Source organism: Apis mellifera, linkage group LG1 (assembly GCF_003254395.2).
Source record: "Apis mellifera strain DH4 linkage group LG1, Amel_HAv3.1, whole genome shotgun sequence".
In the NCBI taxonomy this organism is placed as follows: Eukaryota; Metazoa; Arthropoda; class Insecta; order Hymenoptera; family Apidae; genus Apis; species Apis mellifera.
Window position 1 is genome coordinate 21654746 of NC_037638.1, and position 23696 is coordinate 21678441.

Here is a 23696-nt window from a genome sequence, read left to right on the forward strand (position 1 = left end):
AATCCCTTTTTATCGAGAAGAGGAGAGCTCTCGCTCCTTCGACGAAGAGACTCGTCTACCTTGCAAAGAATTTTGCAAAGAATTTTCGTCACGCGCGTATATTGTAATCGTTGCATATCGTTGCTGCATATATAGATCGAGGAAACGAACGGGATTAATCTTGGATCCTTTAAACGGACGCGATTTCGCCGAGGCTTTCTCGTTATTAGCCCCGAGCGCTTGTGTCCGGAATTAATTACACGGTGTTCGTAAATCCAAGCGGAGTGGCGCGTAATATATTCATACTTTCGTCAACAGAGGCCGGAGTTACGGGGCAAAAAGTGAGCGCGGAGACAAAGAGCGTCGGGCCTTTTGAATTACTCGCAAGACGTGCAGCCCGCGAGAACTCGTCGGCGACGAACTTTTACCGTGTACCAAGCTGTTCGAAAAGAACCCGGCCTCGCCGGAGGGAAAAGGTATTACCGGATTATTTGCCAGAGGAACAAGCTATCCAACTTCCTCGTGTTCCGTATTACGTCGTCTCAACGTGAGACTGAGAGAGAGAGACGCGACATTCTCCTCGCCGCCACCTTGGCTCCCCGAATAATTTCACTTCACGAGCGAGTATATCCGACTCGAACGAGATCCAACAGAGAGAAGAAACATTCTGAATCGTTACTGCATCGATTTTGCTGCGCCTAACTGTTCGACGTATAATAAGTATTTAACGGAGAGGATTCATCGACTTAAATAGATTTTGACTCATTGATCGCTCGCGTTCGCAAGTGTTTTTCAAGAATGCGATTTCCGTTCCGGTTTTCTTACGAAATATTCCTTTTTTTTTTTACAGGAATTCAAATTTGTCAAGTAAATTTGTCCATGCTCGTTTCAACGCCTCGAGAAACTTTTCGTAAAAGAGAGAGAGAGAGAGAGAGAGAGTACGTTTAAACGTACAAGTTGCGGAAATGTTTTTTATATCGTTGGAACAAATTTTTATTCAATATGTCGACCGTTCAAATTTTTCTCGACTCGTTGGATTCGAAGGATGGGCGTATATCTACGAATCGTTACACGTACACGTAGATCGATCACGAATCGCGAACCACCTGGCGTCAAATATACGCGTGACTTCATCGACATCCAGCCACGTACGTCAAAAAATAGTTATGCAGTCAGAGAAGAGGGCCCTCGACAGCCATACGTACGCGAGAATACGTGAAAACTGGCGTGGCATACTGGTTCAAGGCTAACACGAGCCATCCATCGCACAACGTAGCGTATATCCGCGAATAAGAGCGTCGAGTGGTGTCCATATATCTCGCGGCCCGAGGCTAACCGGAGCGGATAAAGCTGGAAATGCATCAAAGAATTCGCCGAGCCCTTGGCCGCAACGTTTTGTCGAGGATCCCATCCATCCACAACCACAGTTTCTCGAATCTTATCGCCTGCCCTCTTCCTCTCTCTCTCTCTTTTTCTTTTATCGAATCGATCGATGATCGAATCTTCGTTTACTCCACGAGATATCGAGAAGATTTGACGCGAGCATAAGATTCCTGGATTCGCCAAGTGGCAACGTACGTATTACTCCCGAGGCTGCGTTAAAATATTCAAATCGTAGTCAGGTTACTGCATATTCAGGGCATGCTTGAAATGAATTTATCAAGCGTCTCGCGTTGAAAGATTAAACGTTGGCCGGGAGGGGCGTGCAATAATTGAAGCGCAGGTGATAGGCCGGCAACGACGAACCTTGCTTGATAACTCTGCGATTCTTACAATTAGTCTTCTCGAAATGTTCAATAATATTCGAAAAATATTTTCAAAGGCGATATCCTTTTATTCGCAGATGAATTGTCAAACTTGGGAATTAATTTCTTTCTTTTTTTCTTTCTCATATTTTCACAAGATTCCCGATGCATGCTTTACGTTATACCTACATCGATTTATCAATTTCGACGGGATATTCTACGACGGAGATAAATCTGACAGAGTTGCTTTCGAAATTTTTACATATCCTTTTTAAACAGATTCCTTTCATTTATCTGAAAATGATGTATTTCAAAGTAAATTCATCGATGATCCCACGAGACGTCGAAGGGACGCGTATCAAAAGAAAGGAAAAATCAAAGAAAGCAAACGGCAGCTCGGATTTTTCGAACCGACTCCCTAACGAGCGAAAAAATCATTCAGATGCGTGACGTTTCAGCTATACGGAACATTTATATATATATATATATATTCCAGCTCAAAGGAAAATATATTTCCATCGTCGATACGTTTCCCATCAACGTCAAACCGTATGGAACTCGAAAGGTCGCTTGTCCATTCAACGAAAAATGGAATAAGATTTTTGAAAAATGTCGCCTCCTGCGCTTCCTTCTATACCAGTACAGTATATTGTCGAGAAAAACCGTCGAGGAGGAGTAGCATCTTCCCAGAGAAAGATTCCAATCCTTTGCTTCGAACGCATCTAACGAATATTCATCGATATCTTTAGATTAGTCTCAATCTATTTCCCTAAAATTTTCGAGGATTATTACTTTCATATATTGGCTCTCAATGCAGAAATTCCATTAACCAGAAAAATACTCTCTTTACATTCGAATGGAGAATTATCCAATAGTCAACAAGCAAGCGGATGATGCAAGCTTCGATGATTTTATTTAAAAAAAATAAAAGTCCAACGGTACCTAATATACCCTTTTTCACTTTTATTCGCAAGAATTTCACAGTTTCCTCTAATGAGAAACACTCTTCAAAGTTTTATTCTCAAATAGAGAGCGTCCATTAATAGCGAGAAATCATTTCTCGACTAGAGAATTCTTTTCCAAAATGAAGTAACCGAGCACGTTTCATTTCATTTCAACTTTCGATACTTTACCTATCCAAATATCCGTCATTTCCTCCGAGTTTTCCTACGTTCTCCTTTCAAGGGAGCGTGAAATGCTCCCGGGCTCCTGGACTAATGGACATTCACCGCGACTCTTCACGTCCGACAGCGTGGCCTCGGTGCATTCCTCGCCTCGCGCGAAACAATCTCGACTCCGAGCTCTCGAGCTCCCCGGCTTCGACGGGGGCTGAATTTATCGCGCGTCTATTTAAGAAGCCGGGCAACGTAATACCGGGTCGAAGGGGAGGAAGGAACGCGAGCGATGATGACGCACGAGCGCGTTGAGGTCGATGCCATCCGCCCGAATCCTCGCCGTATCTCTCTCCCTCCCCCCTCCCCCCGGCGTTAATGGTCGTCGGAGGCGAACGAACACCCTCCTCTCGTAATAATCTTCACCAACAGCTTTGACAAATAACAGATCGCGAATAAATCAGCGAGCCGCCGTGGCGAGCGACCTCGTCGCCTGCTGCCGCCGCCACTCCTCCTCCTCCTCCTCCTCCTTCTTCTTCTCCTCCAAGATGAAACGAGCGTTAATAAGGAGAACACTACCGCCGCGATAATACCGTGCCTCTTTCGTCGGCAAGGGAAATTTATTATTATCAACGTCGGGCTTATAATATAATCCGCATCTGGATACATAATACGATTAATCTCGCGTTAATGAGATCGTCACGGGACGTTGGACGTGGGTGGCGGTCGTTTCGATTCGGCAACTTGTACGCGTAAACGTATAGTTGCGTTACGTAACTTTGGTATTCAGAGAGAGAAAGAGAGAAAGAGAGATTTAGGGTCGGTATAGAGTTTGAAAGGTTTTTGTTTTTTTTTTCCGCAACAATTGAAACCAGTCGCCTTCGTTTCACGAAGGAAAAGTTGAAAAGCGGAGGGATCGCGCAATTTTTACATTTTATCAAATATATAACAGGGGGAACATATATACCAAGTGTACGAAGATAAGATTTTTTTTTTTACTTTTTTAGGAGCTATAAGTTTAATCGTAAATACAAACGTTACAAAACCAACCGTCTCGCGCGCGGTTACCAAAGAATACGATAGGACACGGGCGTTAATAACAGATAATGGATACGGGATATGTGGTTTCCTCGCGAACGGAATATAGAGAATACCGCGATAAAATTGTCGGGTGGAAGAGTTATCGTAAATGGAAGATCCCGAGGAATTGCACGATTGTCCGTGTGTACCGTTATTGCCTTATTGGCTTATTCGCGTAATAATCGATTGCGAAATCAAATTTTCTTCGGGCTCGATCGTTTTTTCTCTTCTTTTTCTCTCTCACTCTCTTTTTCCCCCCTTCGACCGCCATAAAGATCGAGGACGAAATTAATCACGACGTTAATTCACGACGACGGAATTGCACAACGAAGGAATCGCAAGAAGATTAATTTTTTTTTTTTTTTTAAATTACGATCAATCGAAATCGTACAAGCATCACGATCTTTCCCATTATAAAAGCGGAGCCTTTGTTTAAAGATATTTTCCGCGGGGAGGTTTAAAAACATTTGTTCCGTTATTCGTTACACAACACAATATACATGGATACATATATTTAGCCACACGCAACGCGATTCCCCTCTCACTACCTCCTCTCTCTCTCTCTCTCTCTTCAACAGCTTGTTTGTACGCCACGTGAGAGCATCTGGCCTATGAATGGCGAGTAGATTTTTCCGCGTGGGACACGCACGCGTGCCGCTAATTCAGCTAAAGTGGCTATATTCGTAGATGCTATCTAGCTCCAGAAATACAACAGCAACAACCGCGGCAGGGATTTCGCTCGAAAAATCGCTCCATGCTCGTTCGTGTGTGTGTGTATCATCGATATCGATCGATATCTGTCCGAATCCGTGCGAACGGTTAATCGACGTTAAATTCGTTGTCACAGATTTGCAATTCGACGCAAAGATTTACAATGGAAGATTCACGATCGGAGAGAGAGAGAGAGAGAGAGGCAGGTTGAAATACGCGATGCGTTTACGAATTGTGTTGTATCGCTGGAAGTGGAGGTATATATCCGTATGCAGCCGTGCGATCAACGACTCTTAAATACACGAGTGGACGAGCAATGCGGACACGAATCAACCATCGATAGATACGTGCTCCACGATAAAATTAGAAGCGAAAGGTTCTAAACCTGTGTCGTTTACCCCTTTTTTCTTGGCGTATAAGGTCGAATAATTTTTAGTGCTTCGAACTTTGTACACGAAGAAGCCAGCTGCCATATCTGATATATAATTAATTCGACGTGTAATTAATTTGAAATTAGCAAACGCAGGCTTCGAAGTAAAAGTATATATATATACGTTTGGTGAGATCGGATAAGTCGGTCCAAAAAAGATCACCATAATACGGTATTATTAAATCTACATGGATGATCCGGATGAAAAAGACAGTGGTCGCGAGAAGATCTTTCTTCTTGAATCTTTCTTTTATCGGATAAAGGATATAAAATAAAGAAAGGGATCCCCGTATATCGCTTACAATAGAAAAATCCTCGCTTTATGACACTTTGTGATGGAAATCATTGCGTCAAGTAAGACGTCCACTCTTATAAGCAAGTCTGCCGCCTTTAGACCTTTTCAGATCCTCGAAAATATTCGATCAACTAGTGATCTTAACAATTCCACTCGTTTAAAAAGAAGAATCACTTTTTGATTTATATAAAAATATCTCATATCATCTTTGTTACCACATTTTTTTCCTCCTCTTCCATTAATCGAACAGATCATCGAAGAATTGTACAAATCGTCGATCGACGACACCCACTCGATACTTTTTTTCCTTTCCACGTGTGCGTAGGTAGAAACGAGAAGAGAAAGAGGGAGGAGGGCATCGGTTGAATTGTTGAACAAGAGGAGAGCAGGAGAGAGAAAATAAGACCACGAAGGAGAAACGTCTCCTAGAAAGACGGGAGAAGAAGTTGGAGAATGTTGCATAGGGGAAGGGGAAAAGACTGACGAACGATGAGATACGGTTAAAGTGAAAGAGTTGCGCTCAAGGGTCCGCACGTTTGTGGACACGCACGATGGAATAGCAAACAGGCACAATGCGAAACTCATTGCGAGAAACTCATAGAACTCCGGCACTGGAAATTCCGGTTTCGCGAAACGAGACCGGACTGCGCGAATTCGATACAAAGAAATTTCTCTCGGTAACGGCAAAACCTCGACGATGACGACGATCCGAGACGAGAAAAAAAGATAACTTTTGAGGAACTGGTCGTTCCCTACAACTCAATAATACAAAGGACCTTGAATTCTTGAATACTCGATGACAGACTCGAGAGAAGAAGAAGAAGAAGAAGAAGAAGAACAAACCAACGTAGAAAAAATTTCTGAAAAGCAGAAATTTCGCTGGTCGACAACAACTTCGAGAAAATTCAATCGAATTAATTGGAGTTTAATAATAAATCGTAGCAACGTTGTACAGCATTGGCTCTTGAATTCTTGAATACTCGATGACAGACTCGAGAGAAGAAGAAGAAGAAGAAGAAGAAGATCGAACCAACGTAGAAAAAGTTTCTGAAAAGCAGAAATTTCGACAACAACCTCGAAAATTCAATTAAATTAATTTGAGTTTAATAATAAATCGTAGCAACATTGTACAGCATTGGTTCTTGAATTCTTGAATACTCGATGACAGACTCGAGAGAAGAAGAAGAAGAAGAAGATCAAACCAACGTAAAAAAAGTTTCTGAAAAGCAGAAATTTCGCTGGTCGACAACAACCTCGCGAAAATTCAATCGAATTAATTTTAATAATAAATCGTAACAACGTTGTACAGCATTGGCTCGAAATCTTATCGCGAGGCGAGGTACACAGACACCATGAGATATGAGACGAGTTGCTGTGGCGCCATGAGATCCGAGTCAATTACCCCAAGGTATTAGACCCAAGTTGATAGTCCTTGTTGGATCCCAGAGTCCTAGGAATATTACGTGTATCCCATCACGCTTAATTCCACCAACTCTCCTCCTACCAGACCTTAAGCACCCTAATAATCCCTAGCAATGTTCGAAATGGACAGTGTTCCTAAAATCGTTTGCACCTCGAATCTCTCCAATTGCATCAAATTTGTACCATTTTATTCACTGTACACAATGTAACTATATACTATATTCGTTAAGTCGAACGAGTTTAAGTATCGCGAATTGAAAAAAAAAAAGAAAAGATGTCTTCGTCTAATTTGGCTGGCCGGAGATTCCACGAAGAGAATGACAATTTGCGTCCAACGACGAAACCGAGAGCAATTTCGTTACAGAGACGCGGGATACGAACGCAACTCGATACACAATGTTAGCAGCAGTGGCGCCTCGCCTAGTTAGCCTCCGCCACAGTGCCCGATTCACGTACGCTTCCACGTAATCTTTCCCGCACGGGAAAAAGAGAACAGCGAGCACGCTTCGCTTGTGACAACACACGCATGGAGAAAGGGATATTTATGCGCGGACGACGTCGAAAGCTATGAAGACGTATGCGAACGTTATTACACCATAAAATGATACGCTTGTTCGCGTATAATAGCTTGTAATTGCGTAAAATTTGTACATTTTCTCGTGGCAAAATACAATTGTTACCCGTTCGAATGGCATTTCCGAGAAATCCTTGCTTCGATAGATATAAAAAAAGAAAAAGAAAGAAATATATATATATATATCCCAAGATTTAAAGGTATTTACTACTCGTCGAAAACATTCCCTTCGAGACTAAAATTTATAGCTTTATTTTGATAATCCCTAATCCTTACATTCGTTCGATCGGATCGGAATTGTAATCACGAGGCGGAAAATTGCGCTTTGAACGCGGACGAGACACCACAAGTTGGAGACGGAGATAACGAGACGTTTGTTCGTATAATAGGCCGGGAAATAGGAAATACACCGATACGTCTCGCGTTGCAAATGTTCGAACGGAACGTTTGCGACTGATCACGCGTGGCCCACGGACACGCATCGCGCGATAATGTAACGAGCTTAGACTCGACGACCCAAGAGACGCGCGAGTGATACATGATTTTGCCCGCTGCTGTCACAACACCAACGTCTCCTAAATTTCAAACCATTATATATCTTCCCAAAGGTGGTCTTTCGCTGAGAGCGGTGCTCCTCGAAACCGGCGTCTCTCCGGTCAACCGTTCACAGAATCTCTCCACCATTACGCGTCCAACCAACTTTCGGCCCGCTATGCGGAAAAATCAATATTTATGGCACGGTGTCAACCCCAAGTCCCCACCAGACTCTCATTAGCGATCTATTTCTGCGCCGGAGAATATCTCTGATTTCGGCCGCGCGATACAGTCGGCTGCGCGAAATCGAATTTTGACGAGCACAAGCGAAACCGAGTTCGAGGAAAAATGGCCAGGAGGCCATTACTAATCGATAGACGGCTACTGATAAATCATCCACGGTCAATGGAAGGCAAGTTCGTCGACATAAATGAACCGACCTTCCTCTTTTACGAGAAAGAGAGAGAGAGAGGGAGAAGCAAGGAGAAGAAATCTCTCCGGTTGGAGAGATAAAAAAGGAAGTAGCATCGAAACGGTTATTTCCTCGATCGTGTACGTACGTTTTTCCTTCCTATCCTTCCAACGACGTATAATCCAGTATCTAAGGGAGGGAAAAAAAAGAGGAACGAATATCGATTTATTCGAAGAAGAATCGCGAGGGATCTCTCCAAGGTCTCTCCTCGATGAATCAGAATTTCGAGGGGAAGGGTGTGTCCATCCCCGGCCGAGAAGAAAAAAGGAAACGCGATACGGTAGATATCACGGTCGCAACAACAATCTCCTCTCTCTCCCTCCGTAAACTCTCGATTTACGAGGATCCGCTCGTTTGGGCCGATTCACGAGAGAAAAAGGGTTCACCCACACGGCTGGTGTGTCGCGAGCACGATAGTATACACTCCCTCCCACCTCCGCCTCGAGGTGTGTAGCGAAAGACGGTGGAAGAGGAGAGGAGAGCGTGGGCGGATAGAGGGTGGGTTCTATCGATTATCGACTAGAGCCGGAAAAAGAGCACAGCTTGATGGATTCAAACACGGCCTACCACTTTTCCCGACTACTTCAAACCACACCCTACCTCGGCCACTGTTCGAGAGTCGTTAAAATGGAACGGTATCGAGTGTGTGCAGCGGGGAGAGAAGAGGAGTGGAGAGAAAAATTTCCGCGCTTCCGTGAAACTCGAATCGTAACGCGACACCGGGCCACGCGGCCCGTTCTTATTACGTTCCGTAGCGCCTCAAATTTTACCCTCACGCGCCTCTCCGCGAGACGTATTTTTTTCCTTCTTCTTCTTTTTTTTCCTTTTTATTATTATTTCCCTCGAAGGAAAAGCATTCCACGACAGCGCAAACTTCGGAAGGAGATCGATCGGCGGAAACTATATCCCCGCCCTTCCTCTCCCCTCCTCTGTTGCTCGACGAGCCAATAATCCTTCGAATCGACCGAAGCCGAGGAATCTTGCCGCACGTAATCGTATCCAAACGCTACGCGTCCAACCGGTGGGATTTTGATCGAAATCGGGTGGAGGAGGGGAAACGAGGAATTAATGAGAATGCATCTCGGTTTACTTTTAATCGATTTCACACGCCGCGTATTATTACATCGGGAAGCCGGTATCGGCCAGAGACACGCGCGTCCAATCCGTTCCATCTCGCGTATCAATTACGATCGATCGGGAACGATTCCTCGGTTAATTCGAATCCGGCTGAGAGGAGGAGGAGGATGATGATCGGCTCCATTCGATCGACTCTCTCCCTCGGATTCGAGATGATCCATCCATCTCTGGTGCTTCTGTATCACACGTCTCGCGGCGGTGGAACGATTCGCGTGACCGATCGTAATTGAATCTTATCGCTGGAAGACGCGTGCCGACGCGTGTCGTGCGCGCATTATAATAATCGGGCGACGCGATAATTAGGCGCGATCCAAATTCCAACGCACGAGGGGGGAGGGAGGAGTAACGAGGCGACGTTATCCGTCGCGTTTCCGGTTGGAAAAACGGCGAGCCGCGTGGAAATTCATTATCGGCCGTGCAATAAATTTGCACGCGTCAGAAGGCAGAAACCTCGTTCCTCGGTTTTCATTAATCCGAGGGAGGGGGAGAGGTTCTCGTTTATCCCATCTCCGCAACAATTTATCGCGGATGTTTCGCGATGAGCGAACGGGTTCTAAAATAACGGGCAAGCCAAGCCTTCTCTAATTATCTCTTCCTTACCTACGAGAGGAGAAGTCCGTGAACGCGCGCCGACTTCTCCACTCGAGAAACGTCTCGATAATCCATGCGCGGTTCGTGCGCGCGGATATTCGTGTGGGCGGATACGTGTGTACGTGTCGAAAAGGATGATCCATCTTGATCGCACACGGCATACGCGGCATACGTCCGTATATTCGAAATTATACCACGTACGTATAACTACTTGAGCTGATTTCGAAATTGGCATTTCGACTTGGAACGATATATTACGGGCTAAGTGAAACGTTAAGATGACTAATAAGTTTGTTGAAAATATACGGGTATCTAATTTTATTACAATATGTGATACGCGTATAATTTTAAATATAATTTAGAATATATTGTTTATCCCCGTTTTCATTATCTAACAATTGGCTTGGAAATTATAACTTTTGAATATTTGCAAAATACCAAAATATATCGTTCCAATTCAAATCAATTCAAATATAGAATATAAGAATTTCCTTTCGTTAGATGTATTAGTATTCTGTACTTTGGGATACAGATATTTTTTTATCGATAAAGTTAATCGATCTCCCTCTTTGATTCGCCTTCACCATTTTGTTCGACGAATTGGCAAGAAAGAATATGATATATGTAAAAACGAGAGATACATTGATATCATTATCAATTTAAAATTATCGTGATCAATATAGAAGAAAGAAAGAAAAAAAAAATCAAAACTAGAAGAAAATTAAATTTTTCACTCGATTAATCGCACTCGAATGCTCGCGAAAGAGTATCGAATTACACTGTCGCGATCTTCCCTTCTCGTCGAGTGGAAATAATGCATTATCAATTATAGTATCTCATATTCTGCTATTTACAAAGGCACTATTATAGGTAGCAAGGCCGTGAAATCGGTCAGGCGTTTACCCGCGTTTCTAGGGCCGAAACGCGTAACTTGAGACATATTAGGGAGGATAAGAAGCCTCGATTCGAAATTTTTTTTAAAAAAACCATATACGAAGCTTCTGTCCAATCCGTCAACCTGTTCGCCAAGTTTTTTTTTTTCCCCTCTCTTTTCCAGAAACAACAAAATTCTTTTTTATGGGCCAACGGTGCATAAATTTTACGGATTTTATTATTAGGTAGAAACGTATTTTTTTCGCCATGTTCTTTTGCGTAACAAAAAAAAAAAAACATGTAACGCGCCAAGATCCGAGAGAGATTTTTCTTTCCGGATAAATAGTGTACGCAACGATGAAAACGTGAGAAGGTTAATAAAAAAAAAAGATTACGTAATTGTAAATATAATACGCGTTTTCATAAATAATGCGTATGAATAATTACCGGCCGACCGACGATTATGAAAAAAGAGAGAAGAAATTCATAAAAATTCAACAGTGATTTATTAAAGTGTAATATAAATTAACGCTTCGATTTAATCGCAACATCGCGTATTTTGTATACATTTTTCTATTATTAATTCGAATAATCATATAATTCTCCTAAGATACAAATACGCAAGAATACGTTCTTTAAAAAAAAAAAAAACAAAAAAAAAAGGTGATCGCGTTATAAGTTTCGCTTCTAAGAGAGAAAAGAAACTCGACCATCAGGAAGTATCTTTATAAGTGGAAAACAAGTGGGAATAAAGGAAGCAGAAGAGCCTAACGTCGAAGGAAGACGTCGTTCCCTTCTCCTTTTCCTATCTGCCCCGAACATTCTTAAAGTGTTCCCGAAGTCCGTCCTCGAAACTTCGATTCTTTCAAAGTCCGCGAGAGAAGAATACTTTCTCTCTTCCTCTCTCCTTCATGCGCCTTTTTAAATCGCAATCGACCTCGACAGTCGCGATTTTCAGCGAAAAACTCGCAAACCGTATACGAAACCATTTTCCAATTCCATCTTCCTTCCAGGAAGAAAGAAATTATTCCCTCGACATGTTAAATCTCGAATCTCGCGATAAGTTCCTCCTTTCTTTCTATTCCAAAGGGGGAGGGAGAGAATTTTAAAGAGAGAGAGAACAGCGAGTCTTCTGGATTTCACCACGATGGAAAATTGCGCAAAGATCGGGCCAAACGGAAACACCAAACGCGAGGAGAGGCGGTTAAACGCAAGCCAAGCTCGGTAACGGTTCATATAGTCGGGCACTATATAAGTTTCTCGATCGTGCTCGAGCAACTCTAGAACGAGCATTGAAACGGGCCGATAAGGTTACAACTGTAACCGGATCGCGTTCGTGGATTTCTATTTAAATTATGGAAAATGTTTCCCCTCCGTCTGGAGCTGGTTAAAAAGAGACAAGAACGACGCGGGGGGAAAAAATTAGAATACGAAACTTTTGGAAACGCGGCAACATAATGCTAAACCAAGAAAAGGGGTAATTCAATTTTTGATACTGAAAGTTACTTCGTTATCTCGTTTCCCTTTATCTTTCCAGTTTTATTACGTATTATCTAATCGACGCCGTTTAATTATCTCGTGAAAAAGGAAAAAAAGGAAAGAAAGAAACGTAACTGAAAGATTTTTCTCGTACGATGAACTCGAACTCGAGACAAATTAAACAACGCGTCGTAATCTTGATTCGCGCTCGATAACGATGATATGATATTCCTACACGATCCTCGTACGTGGCAGTAGTGAAGAAGTGGATTCCGTTAACGACATTTGCTTTTTATTATCTCTTCATATTCGTATTATATTTACATTGGCTCCCACTCGAACAAAGGAAATAAATAAACAGAGACGAATGCCTCTCGTAAATCACGTTAATCTCCGAGTGAATTGAACTTCGAGAAACCGCGTTGCCGGCAGATTAAGAGAAATGCCAACGTCAACACGGTTTGTACAATGAACGTACAACGTTCTAGCTACGCTGCTTCTTTCGCGGACCGATCTTCATCAACGATATTCGACGGCGAAAGCGTAATTGAAATCACACAAGAAGAAAACTTCGAGATATTTATCTTTCGAAGGTCATCCGAGGAAGGAATCTAACGAAGAAAGACAGGCTTCGATCCCCCACGCTGAATCTCGAGAGAATTGTTTCCCTTTCCCACCATTTTAGGGGGGCAGATTTTTAAAACGACGCTGGATAATAAATTGAAAAATAATCAGAGAGGATACGTTAAAAATCGAGGTTTTAAGGGCAGAGTACGGATAAACGCAGTAATTGCAACGGCGATAACGTTCGAATATATTCGCAGAAATTTTTAACAGCGCTCGTATTTACCCTCTCTCTCCGACTTTCCAACATTTTCCATTGTGCGTAAATAGAGATTCCATCGGTGTTGGTCCGTATCGAAAAATCGACGCGTGTCACGCGTGGCCGATGTTCGTTCGATTCCATTACCTAGAGTTTATCCATCGATCCATTCACAGCGATTAATTCCGGCAAAATATAAACTGTCCAGGCCAGCACGCGGAACGAATAAACTGATTATTTGGGAATAAAAAAAAAGTTTGCTCGTCAAACGGTGTCATTTGGTGCAAGAATGGGCTAATTCGAAAACGTGCGAAAAAAACTTTACTTCACAAAATTGAGAATGCGCTATTAGAAAATAAACAACGATATCTTATCGATTAAAAATTTTTATCATGAGTACTTTTGAAATTTGATGAAATTGGAATAAAAATTTCGCATCTCTATACTAATATAAATAATTTTAAACAAAATGACAAGTAATAGTCGTCTTACGATTGTTCTAAATAATTAATTTACTTAAGAAATTTTTCTACTCAAGAACATTGGAAGAGAAGAGAAAAATTCCTACTAAACCATCGATAATAGATTCGCATATCCAAACCATCGTTAAAAACCATTCTCCATAAGATTACAACCCACGCCTCGTACATTAACGCGCGCAGTAACGAGCATCAAAGGACCATTCATTAATTCGAATCCAATTTCACGATAATTTCACGATAATACTCTTCCTATTTTCATTCGGAAAACACACCAGAAACAGAACGAAGCGCGACGGAAGTTCCGGATCCATCGCGTTGGTTGGGAAGCGAATGCATAAGAAATGGCAATCCGAGAGGGCACCTTTCTCCCCCCCCCTCGGAAAATGGAGAAGTAGGTCGTGGACATTGGAACACGTGAGCCGCTTATATCGGCTTGCACGAAAACCTCTCGCCGCCGCGTACGGGAATATAATTCCGGTTTCGTGTCACTCCGTGGCACGAAGAAGAGGATACAAAACCGGCCCGGCTCGAGCTTCATTTCGCGATTGTGAAATCACAGCAAGGGTGAATTGAACCCTGTTTCTCGTTCGATGATTCGGTCGAGTGTGCCTTAAACGTGACGTAACTTGACGCACGTGGAATCTCGCGATGACGAATAAAACGATTCCCCTCCCCCTTCTTGTTGTTGTTGTTATATCGTGGTCACTTTACGAACGACTTGTATAAACGGCGTGTTGCTGAGAGGGGAAGAAAAATTTTTGATAAACGGACGCGTAAAATTCGAGAAAGATCCCCCTCTCCCATCGACAAATTTTCTATTTAGTCAAGTGGCGGTTAGACGGCGGTTAGCCAATTAAAATATTTTCGTTGGAGAAACTCCGATGAGGTATCGGTGACGCGAGAACAGCAAACACACGGGCAACGTATAAATTCGACGAGGTACAGACATTCTAAAATAACACCTATCCCGGCGCTCCGAGTTATATAGTTCGGTATTTGAAATAAAAGCACGGTATGGGAAGAGGGGAGGGAAGAAGGCGAGCGAAAACAGCGAGAATGGCTAATACCAGTTCGTACGGCGGGATGGCGAAGGTGTTAATCTTAATCCGCTGACTCTAACGTGGACCAAGTGGGATAAATTATCGGTGGAATTAAAGCGGGCGCGAAAATTCATGGTTATGTATAGTGGCTGACACTGCACCTCAGCCTATTCAATGTACATAATATGGGATATATTCGCTTCAATATAATTTTACTACCTTGTTCGCGACGTGGCGAGGCAGTAAAATTGATCGAGCATCGAAGATTTCTTGTTCGAGATGTTTTTAGCATGAAATGACTTGGACAGAGAGAGAGAAAGAATAAGAGCGTAATAATCACGATTCGAATTGTTAAATTTTAAATCGCAAATAATCTCGAAACTCTTTCGAATCTCCTAAACTTGCTAATATGAACGTTATAATATAAATTTTGAATTTGATATTGCTTTATCAACCGTTGCACGGCTGCCACACGATACTCTAATTTAGAAACTCGCTATATCACGAAAGTTACTGTATACCACGCGCGGAAAAGTTACCAACGTGTGCAATCTCGTTCTCGTGAAATTCGTATTCGTATCGTGTAGCACATCGCATCGTGAGCCGGATGATTGATGGTGTCGTTCTTTTGACCGAAAATCTGGCACCGACTTATTCCGTATACGTGCCTTCAAAATTTGTCACCGAGCGAACACTCGCTTCGACCGTGAACTCGCGACTCAACTCTAAAGAGAAAGAAAGAGAGAGAGAAAAAACCGTTGCGTATCCCCTCGATTCGTTCGATTCATTCGACACAGGCAGTCGATTTCCTCGGTGAAGCGCGAGAGTCGGCCAAATACCGGGCGTTTAACTAAATTCCGAGTAAATACGATGATGCATCGGCTTATTCATCCTAATTGCGCCTAAAATACGGCGCGCCGAGCAATTCCAACTGCGCGATTGAGGAAACGGCGTTCGTGAATACCCAGAACGCGTGTCGCAGGCCGCAAGTGTGCGACGGGCTTAAAGGAGCGTCTACACGCCAATAAATTCCCCGCGTTACGATGACGAACATAAGTTGGATAAGTTGCTCAAAAGCGGTGACTTATTTCCCTTTGTACGATACGAGCCTCTCTATGACCGACATCAATTATTAAATAGAACAAAGTGTTGCGGTCGGAAATATCTACAAAGACAGACAGACAGACAGAGAGAGAACGGAATTATTTATAGAGAAATTCACGGAGGCTGATAAACACTGATGTTTGTCAGCCCGCTCGCGAATTATCGCGCAACCATTTGCATATCGCGCATATTACACACACACACACGACAATGCACAAGAATTGAAGAAACTCCTTTGACGTTAGCTCCCACCTCCTCACGAATATATATCCATGCGATAATCGTTTTACATTATAATAACCCAACGTTTAATTTTGTAGCCGCAGAAAAGAACGGTTTTAATTAAAAACCGTTTTATTTCCCTTTTTCCTTCCAAGGATTTAATGGTAAGAATAATACGCTCGGCAAAATATGAGGAAACAAAAATCCTCTCCGAACTTTCTTCCTATTCAAACCTAAGAATTCCAAAGAAAAGGAAAGAAGAAACCAGTGGAAAAAAATAGAAAGCACAACCGAGAGGGAGGGGGGGGGGGGGATTAAGAAACTTCATTTCACTCGGAATGTTGTTTTCCCCCCGGGAGGAAGTTTTTAATCAAATTACTAAATCGAAAGCACGCGTAGGAGAGCAACATTCGTTCCTCCCGACAAGTATCTCTCGAGAGTATACCTCTCCGTTTCCGTGTTACGTGTCATTAAATCACGCGATTGTGAATCACGGGGGAAAAGGGTGATTCGAAAGAGAAGGGAAGAGATCGTGTGACAGTCTTGCGGGTACGCCTCAAGCTGCAACTTGGAGATGCGTATAAATCGACGTCGGGTATATATCCTCTCGTGATCGGACGGGAATTTCGATTGGCCCACGCGATTCGATCTCGAAGTGTCGGGGAGGGCAGCGTTGAATAATTAAAACGGAGCCGATCTGCCTCTCATCGAAAGTTAAACGCGAAGAGAACGAGGCGGCGGTGAGAGAACAGAAATGGCGAGGGGTTGGCGAAGAGGCGGACGAAAAAGAAACGAGAGTGCGTTGCCTGGCGTAAAAGGCTTCGGTTTAGAGGTCTCTTTAATTAGTGCGTCTGTCGTGAAGATAACGAGAAAAACGAAAAAGATATAAAGAGGGGAGGGGGAGAGAAAGAGAGAGAGAGAGAAGAAAATAAGCATTGTGACCGGAGAGCTATGCGAAGACTCGTAAATGGATGGAGTGCGAACAATGCCAGATCGCACAGGCATCGACCATTCGTGAGACAGAAACAGCGACAGGGCTCATCTATTATTGGCGCAAAACAGAAATAAAATGCAGTGCGACGGCCTGCGAAACGTATGGTGCTCACATTGTGCCAACAACTTTTGTCTCGCCTTTCGTTTTCAATATTTTTTTTTTTTCTTCTCCCCTTCACGCTTCCCCGCACTTGACCTCTTCCTCTCCCATCCAGTCGTCATCCTATTGACCAATTGGAACGCGATTTTATCTATTTTATCGCGACATCGATATAACACGGCCTATCGAACGAAACGATTGTCCAGCGCAGCTCGTGTCAAGTGTGTCTCGTTGAAGCGACACCAGCGACCCGACTTGTCTTGCCCGTCCTTTTCATTCCGCTTCGATACAACGCTCCCGGAATGCAACGCTCGCGTTTACAAACATTCGAGCCCGAAAATGCATCGGATGAGTCACAGGAGAGAGAAAAAAACGCAGAGATTATTCGAGAGGGTTGGAAAAGCATCGAGCGTGTTTAATTTTGCTCGATTTTTTTAACAACGGCGCTTTTCATTTTCAACCAATTTCCGTAAAAAAAAGGTGAATTTTGATGATCCAAGGATTAGAAACTGAGAAAGTTTCGAATAAAAATAAGATAAATAGGAAGGAGAATATACTAGTACTTAATCTTACGTTATTCTATATTATAAAATTATCTATTTTTTTTATGCATAACAAAATCTATCCAGAGATACTAAAATCATTTTATGACGAAGAAACAAAAAAAAAAATTAATTTATACCTCTGGACAAACTGTACCATGCATCATTTTCAAAGATAATTTTTGAAAAGAAACACTTACCACAGTGATGGGGTAGACCGGGTTAATAATTGTGAAAAGGAGAACGTGGTTTGGTTTATTATTGTCTTCTCTGAAAAAAAGAAGAAGAATATAATAACGTGCGATCTCGTTTCACGCGTGTTTCGTTAACTTATCGTTAAAAAATCTACTACACGGCAATTTTTCCTTGCGATAAACCCACGTTGAATAATGCTAACGATTTAATCGTTGGAAAACGTTTCCATCTCCCTCCTCGTTGTATCGGCCCGCCACGCGAAAACTTCACCGAGTCACGAATAGTGAAAAATTTCAACCGTGAAACGGGCACGAATTGAAGTTGAGATTACATCAACCGGTGCACGGTTGGCGAAATTTTTTTTATTAAATCAGAGGTGGCGCGGCCGGGATATATTCGATTCGAGCGGGTCGGAAAGAAGGGAACGAAGGAAAAATCGGTAATTTCCTTCCGAGATTCGAACGCGGTCGAACGATACAACGAGAGGGGAGGGAAAGTATTGATGGATAGCCTCGGCTATACATTTTTCATACCCGGCATCGATGTATATATATACCCCCCTCCTTTCTCCCCTCTCCTCCTTTCCAAATCCCTCTTTGCGATCAATTGGAAATTCAACTGCCTACCCATTTTTCCGCAAGAAGGAAAAAAAGGAGGAGAGAGGGAATACCCGTGGAATACTCTGCAATTCAAAGTGGCCAATTCTCCGTTCGCGAATCTGTTGCTTCTACTCTAAATGATTAAACTTTGTGCCTCGAGAACCTCCGGCTCGAACGCAAATGAAGAAAAGGAAGGAGGAGATGGAAAAGAAAAAAAAAAAAAAAGGAAAAACTTCTTAGTTCACCGGTCGAATGGAGGATATTCTCGTCCGTCGATCCGTCCCCTCCTCCTTTCGTAACTAAAATACTTTTTAGCCTCGAAGAACGCTCCAAGGAGAGTATGGAAATGTATCGAGAGCTTCGTTCGCGCGATTAAAAAGCGACAAAGTATCGACGTATCTCGTCACATCGTGCAACCGATCGTTGAAACGCGCTCTCTGTCGGAACGTTTGTATTCTTCCTACCAAAGATTACAATTAACTTGGATTAAAGGAAGAGAGAACGGAATTGACCGAATCGATTATCGGCCAAGCGATCGATATAACGTGGAAATTAATTAAAACGTTGCAGACGGTCGCCGAAAATTTCGCGCCGATCCGAAATACCGTCTCGGGCCAAGTCTAATAATAAGAAGTTTAACTCGAGCGTTAAATCCGTGATTCAGAGTGGCAAGAATTTGATATCAATTCCGATATTCCTCTCTCTATGGAATTCGCGATGTCTTTCATCCACGGGATGCTTCAACAGAAGGAAGAAGGAGGAGGGTGAACGAATGTATTTTGACGCAAATCCGTTTTTAAATCAACGTGAATCACGAAGCTGATTGCGAAACTTTCGTCGAAATAATATTTTAAACTGTCTTCTTCTTCTTCTTCTTCGTCTCCCTCGCTTCACTTGCGAGTATGAATCAGCTGATCGTGTTTCATTATCGTCCTCCGTATATCATCGATCAGTGTATGGTGTATCAACGGTATGGAGTAAAGCAGATACGAGGGTTATTATTATAAAAGGGCCTCATTGTCGAACGAAACGAGTTAGTTACGCGAGTCAATGGGTCAACGCAACGCGAACGTTATAAGATCAATTGTCGAACGAGGACAAGAGGATATACCGAGTGTCTCTCCGCGATATATCGATATTCTTAATTAATATAATGCGTATCGTGTACAACAGAGAGCGCGTATACATTTTAATTTTTATTTTCGCAGAAACGAAAAAACTGTGCAAATGTTCTGAGGATAATTAATATCTGTTTTCTGTATACGTACCTTTTACGTCGCGGCTCGTCTCCGTACCCGCCATACTCGTGATTCTGGAACAAACATATGGACGTATTAACAAAACGTATTTAATGAAACCCACGACGTATTAATAATAAAGATATACACAATTTTTTTTTTACCAAATTCATTCGCGACTACGTAGATACGAACCGTTATATTTAAATACGAGTATATTTATTACAATTTTTGAATATAAATTAAAGTTAAAGATAAGAAAGATAAAATTTCGAAAAACTCTCTTCTTTTTTGAATTTTGAATTCAACATTTAATAACTTAATATATTAATTACTTTTTTATAATAGGGTATCTAATCCTAGTTTTTTATTAAATTTTTTAATGACAAAAAAAATTATTAATAATTATTATCAATTAATTCTAAATTTCACCTGAAATCAATAAATTTAATTATAAATATAATATAATTTAAATCTATATTAGAAAAAATTAATTTATAAATCAAGTTTAACCGCTATAGCTGGCACTCGTATTTATCTTTACTAAAATTAATTTCCGAATAAAACTTTCATTTATTGTTTCAGAATTCTCTTAATTAATTAATTAATTTAAAAACAGTACAATATAAAACAAGATTTGGAAAGAATATATTGGAAATATATATAAAAGTGTTTCTCGCAAAAGCAACCAGTTCATCCTGAATTCCAGTCCCTTTTTCCGGTAATAAAATAAAATTTAAGAAAAAAATCCGTTAAAACGAGAATATTTCCCTCTTCGAAACTCTTTTGAGCTCCTTATTTCCACGAACAATCATAAGCATTCGAAATGTTACAAGACACAATATGGAAACGTGAAAGGGAGAGGAATAAAAAGAATTTCGCATGGAGAAATCTCCGATATCTGTTATATTGAAAAATTAGTGACCATTGGACGAGCTTTCGATTCGACGAGCCATCATTTCCCCTCTCGTCCCGCTCTATATATCGTGCACGGCCGAAGCACTCGATTGCATAAGAGAAATTCACGTTTGCGATTTTGGCTGAATTTCGATGGCGATGTCAGCGGGGATGCGTACTCGGGCAAATCTATTAATACACGTTCACGCGTCTTTTTACGACAGCACCCAAAGCGACGGAAATAGTGCAGCGAGATACTTTAGGGACAGTGGATATCGTTAAGGTAAACCCTTAAAGCGTGCGCGGAATATCGTTTCGATCGATTATCGGGGAATAACAGGCCTAACCGTTGACGGTTTCAAGCACAATTTAAACGAAACTTGGAAAACACTCGCGAGATATATGGTTCGAAGATATATATTTCGGGTAATTTTAAATAGCTAAAATATACAAGCGTGAAATTTATCGTACAATGGAATCTCCAACTTGCGAATAATACGAGACATATATATATATGTATATGATTCGAGAGATAGAGAGACGTGGGATGATTCAATTTTCCAATGAATGGGCCACGTGGTTCCGCGTTCTGAGAACTAACTTTAGAACTTTTGGTGGTTTCAATTTATTTTAGATAGAATGAAAAAAAAGAAAGGAAAAATTTTGACGATGAATGAAAAAAAATTATATATAAAATTATATACAGAATTTTTACAGCGCACATAATGGATCGATGATGGATCGATAATGGAACGAGAATACGATAAACGATATCTTCAATGTTTGCCCGATAATAGAGTTACGAAACTAATTTATACGATCCACGAGTATTTACCGAAGACACCGGGGACACCGTTTAATCCGTAATTCCACAAACGAAATTTCACAAACGCGATTACGTAAGTGCGTTTCAACCGAAAAGATAATTGGATAAAAAGGTATCGGGGCGGGGAAAAATTCCAACACCTGGAAACGCCTGGAACCGGAAAGAAAGGGGGGGGGAGGGAAGAAAGGGGCGGATGTAATCGAATAACAAGTCCTTTAGTTAGAAATTAACATTCGTTACCCGTCGCCAGAGCGGCGACCAATTAACCGTTCTTTTATACCGAAAGCCGGCCTCTATAAAGGTCATTTAAATTTCAATTCGAGTTTCTCGGCGGATCGTTGTTTTGTCGGTCTATATTTAAAAGTAGTTCGCGAATAGAGCCATGTCGATTTGAATTTCACAGCGACTCCTCGCCGAGCCAAAATTTTCCTTCCTTTTTTCGCAAAACCGATTTGCGGATCGATCCGAATTTTGCATCGAATTTCCCCAACCGGGAAGAAGAGTTCAGCGGATAATTTGCCCAACCTTTCCCAGATTAAATTCGATGCGTGGAGAGAACGGCGCAATCTGGTGCCAAAGTATTCGAAAAGTGAAACATTAAGAGAATAATCTCTCTCTCTTCCTCTAATACGATTAACACTTCGATTCACAGCCCAGGCAAAGGCAAGTATTTTCAAGGATTGTTCGAAAAAAGGATACACCGTGAAAATATCGCACCTGATCTCTCGATCTCCAACCTTGTGATAACGTTATTTAATCGCCGAGAGAGCACTTTAACGCGCGTCGAGGGCACAGGTTCGAGCTGATTCGTTTCCAAATATTCTTGAAAAACAAGGAGAGCAAAGATGTAGAAAGAGTGGAGCGGGCAGATGTCCAAGTAAAATCTCGTTGAGAGAGGGGAGGGGGGGAGGGAAAAAAAGAGGAAGCTAACAGGAGGGGAAGACCGCGGCGGTCCAAGATTTCTGACGGCATGTCGCATAGTCGTATATACCGCATAGTATCGCCGTTACGAGGCACGGTGAATCCCACGTAGAATCTCTAATACGTTGTTATAAACATAACTCGAGGTTGGCTGTACGCCAACCACGTGGTTTCACGCTCAATGGATCACGCTGACCGCCCGAAAAAAATATCACCGTCAACGCCCCTCGTTCCCGATCAATTTTCGCGTATCGCGATAGAATGAGCGGGATGATCTCGATGATCTCGCGTCACTTCGTTCCCGGAATTAACGACGAGATCTCGGATTGCTCGCCAACCTGAGCGAACGATGGCGAGCACACAGAGAATTCAATGTTTTTGTAAATCGAAATTTTACACCTTTTCATGGAAATTCAATTCATTCGAGAATAGATTAGACGCATATTACCGAAGCATAAATATTTATATGTTCGAATTGCGCGATATCGTAATTTTACGTTTTTGCTTATACACAGAAGATTATTCGTATTATTATTCCGTTCGAAGAAAAGAAAAAGAAATTGATCATAATATAAATATAAGAGAAATATACTGGTCAACAAATATTGGATAATTTAAATACGCGTTTGATGATGGATTAAAATAAAATTGGTGGATAAGTGAGGAATCGTTAGGAAAGAGCGAGTAAAATGAAAACAAGGTGAGGGTGTCGTAGATCGTGTTGGAGTCAAGGGAAAGTCGATTGGCCGGCTGCCAGCCACGTGCTGATAAAGAGATTAACCGCAAGAACAATGCTTATGTTCCGTAATGACTTAGTTTCTACACGGGGACCTCCCTCCTCCCCCAACTTTCTCTACAGATCTATTTTTTTCCCCTTCCCGAAAGTACAACGAAACAGCAAGCGCGCGCCTTATTTCCAAGCTCCGCCTCGACTTTCTTATCGTTCATTACTCTCGGCCACGCCAAGGTTATGTTCTTACGAGCCATTAATTTCCACCGTAATTCCCCCCCCCCAAACCTTCCTACTTTCGGAGAACGTATTACCCCCATTTTTTCGATGGCGCAAAAAGATGGCATGGAAAAAGTTTTCATCCGCTCTTCAACGCTACGAGAAAATTCCTCCTTTTCCCCAACAACATTCCTTCTCGAGCGGTGAAGGAATTTCGCGAACCTCTTCCTTTTTATCCCTTTTCATATTCAACGATTATATAACGACGCGATGATTCGACGAAATTAAGAGGAGGCGCCAAAGAATAGGCAACCAGGCCTGTGTTAATTCA

General features: G+C 42.0%; 1 protein-coding gene across 3 annotated transcripts in view; it reads right to left on the minus strand.

Moving 5' to 3' along the window:
• LOC410674 (heterogeneous nuclear ribonucleoprotein L) overlaps positions 1-23696 on the minus strand; it is a 142135-nt gene that overhangs the window by 108600 nt on the left and 9839 nt on the right. For all 3 annotated transcript variants that reach the window (XM_006571376.3, XM_006571375.3, XM_003251682.4), the window contains exons 2-3: positions 19803-19846; positions 17941-18010 (exon numbers count right to left, since the gene is read on the minus strand). In XM_006571376.3, coding sequence (XP_006571439.1) covers positions 17941-18010; positions 19803-19846 — 114 coding nt within the window. The remainder of the gene's footprint in view (positions 1-17940; positions 18011-19802; positions 19847-23696) is intronic.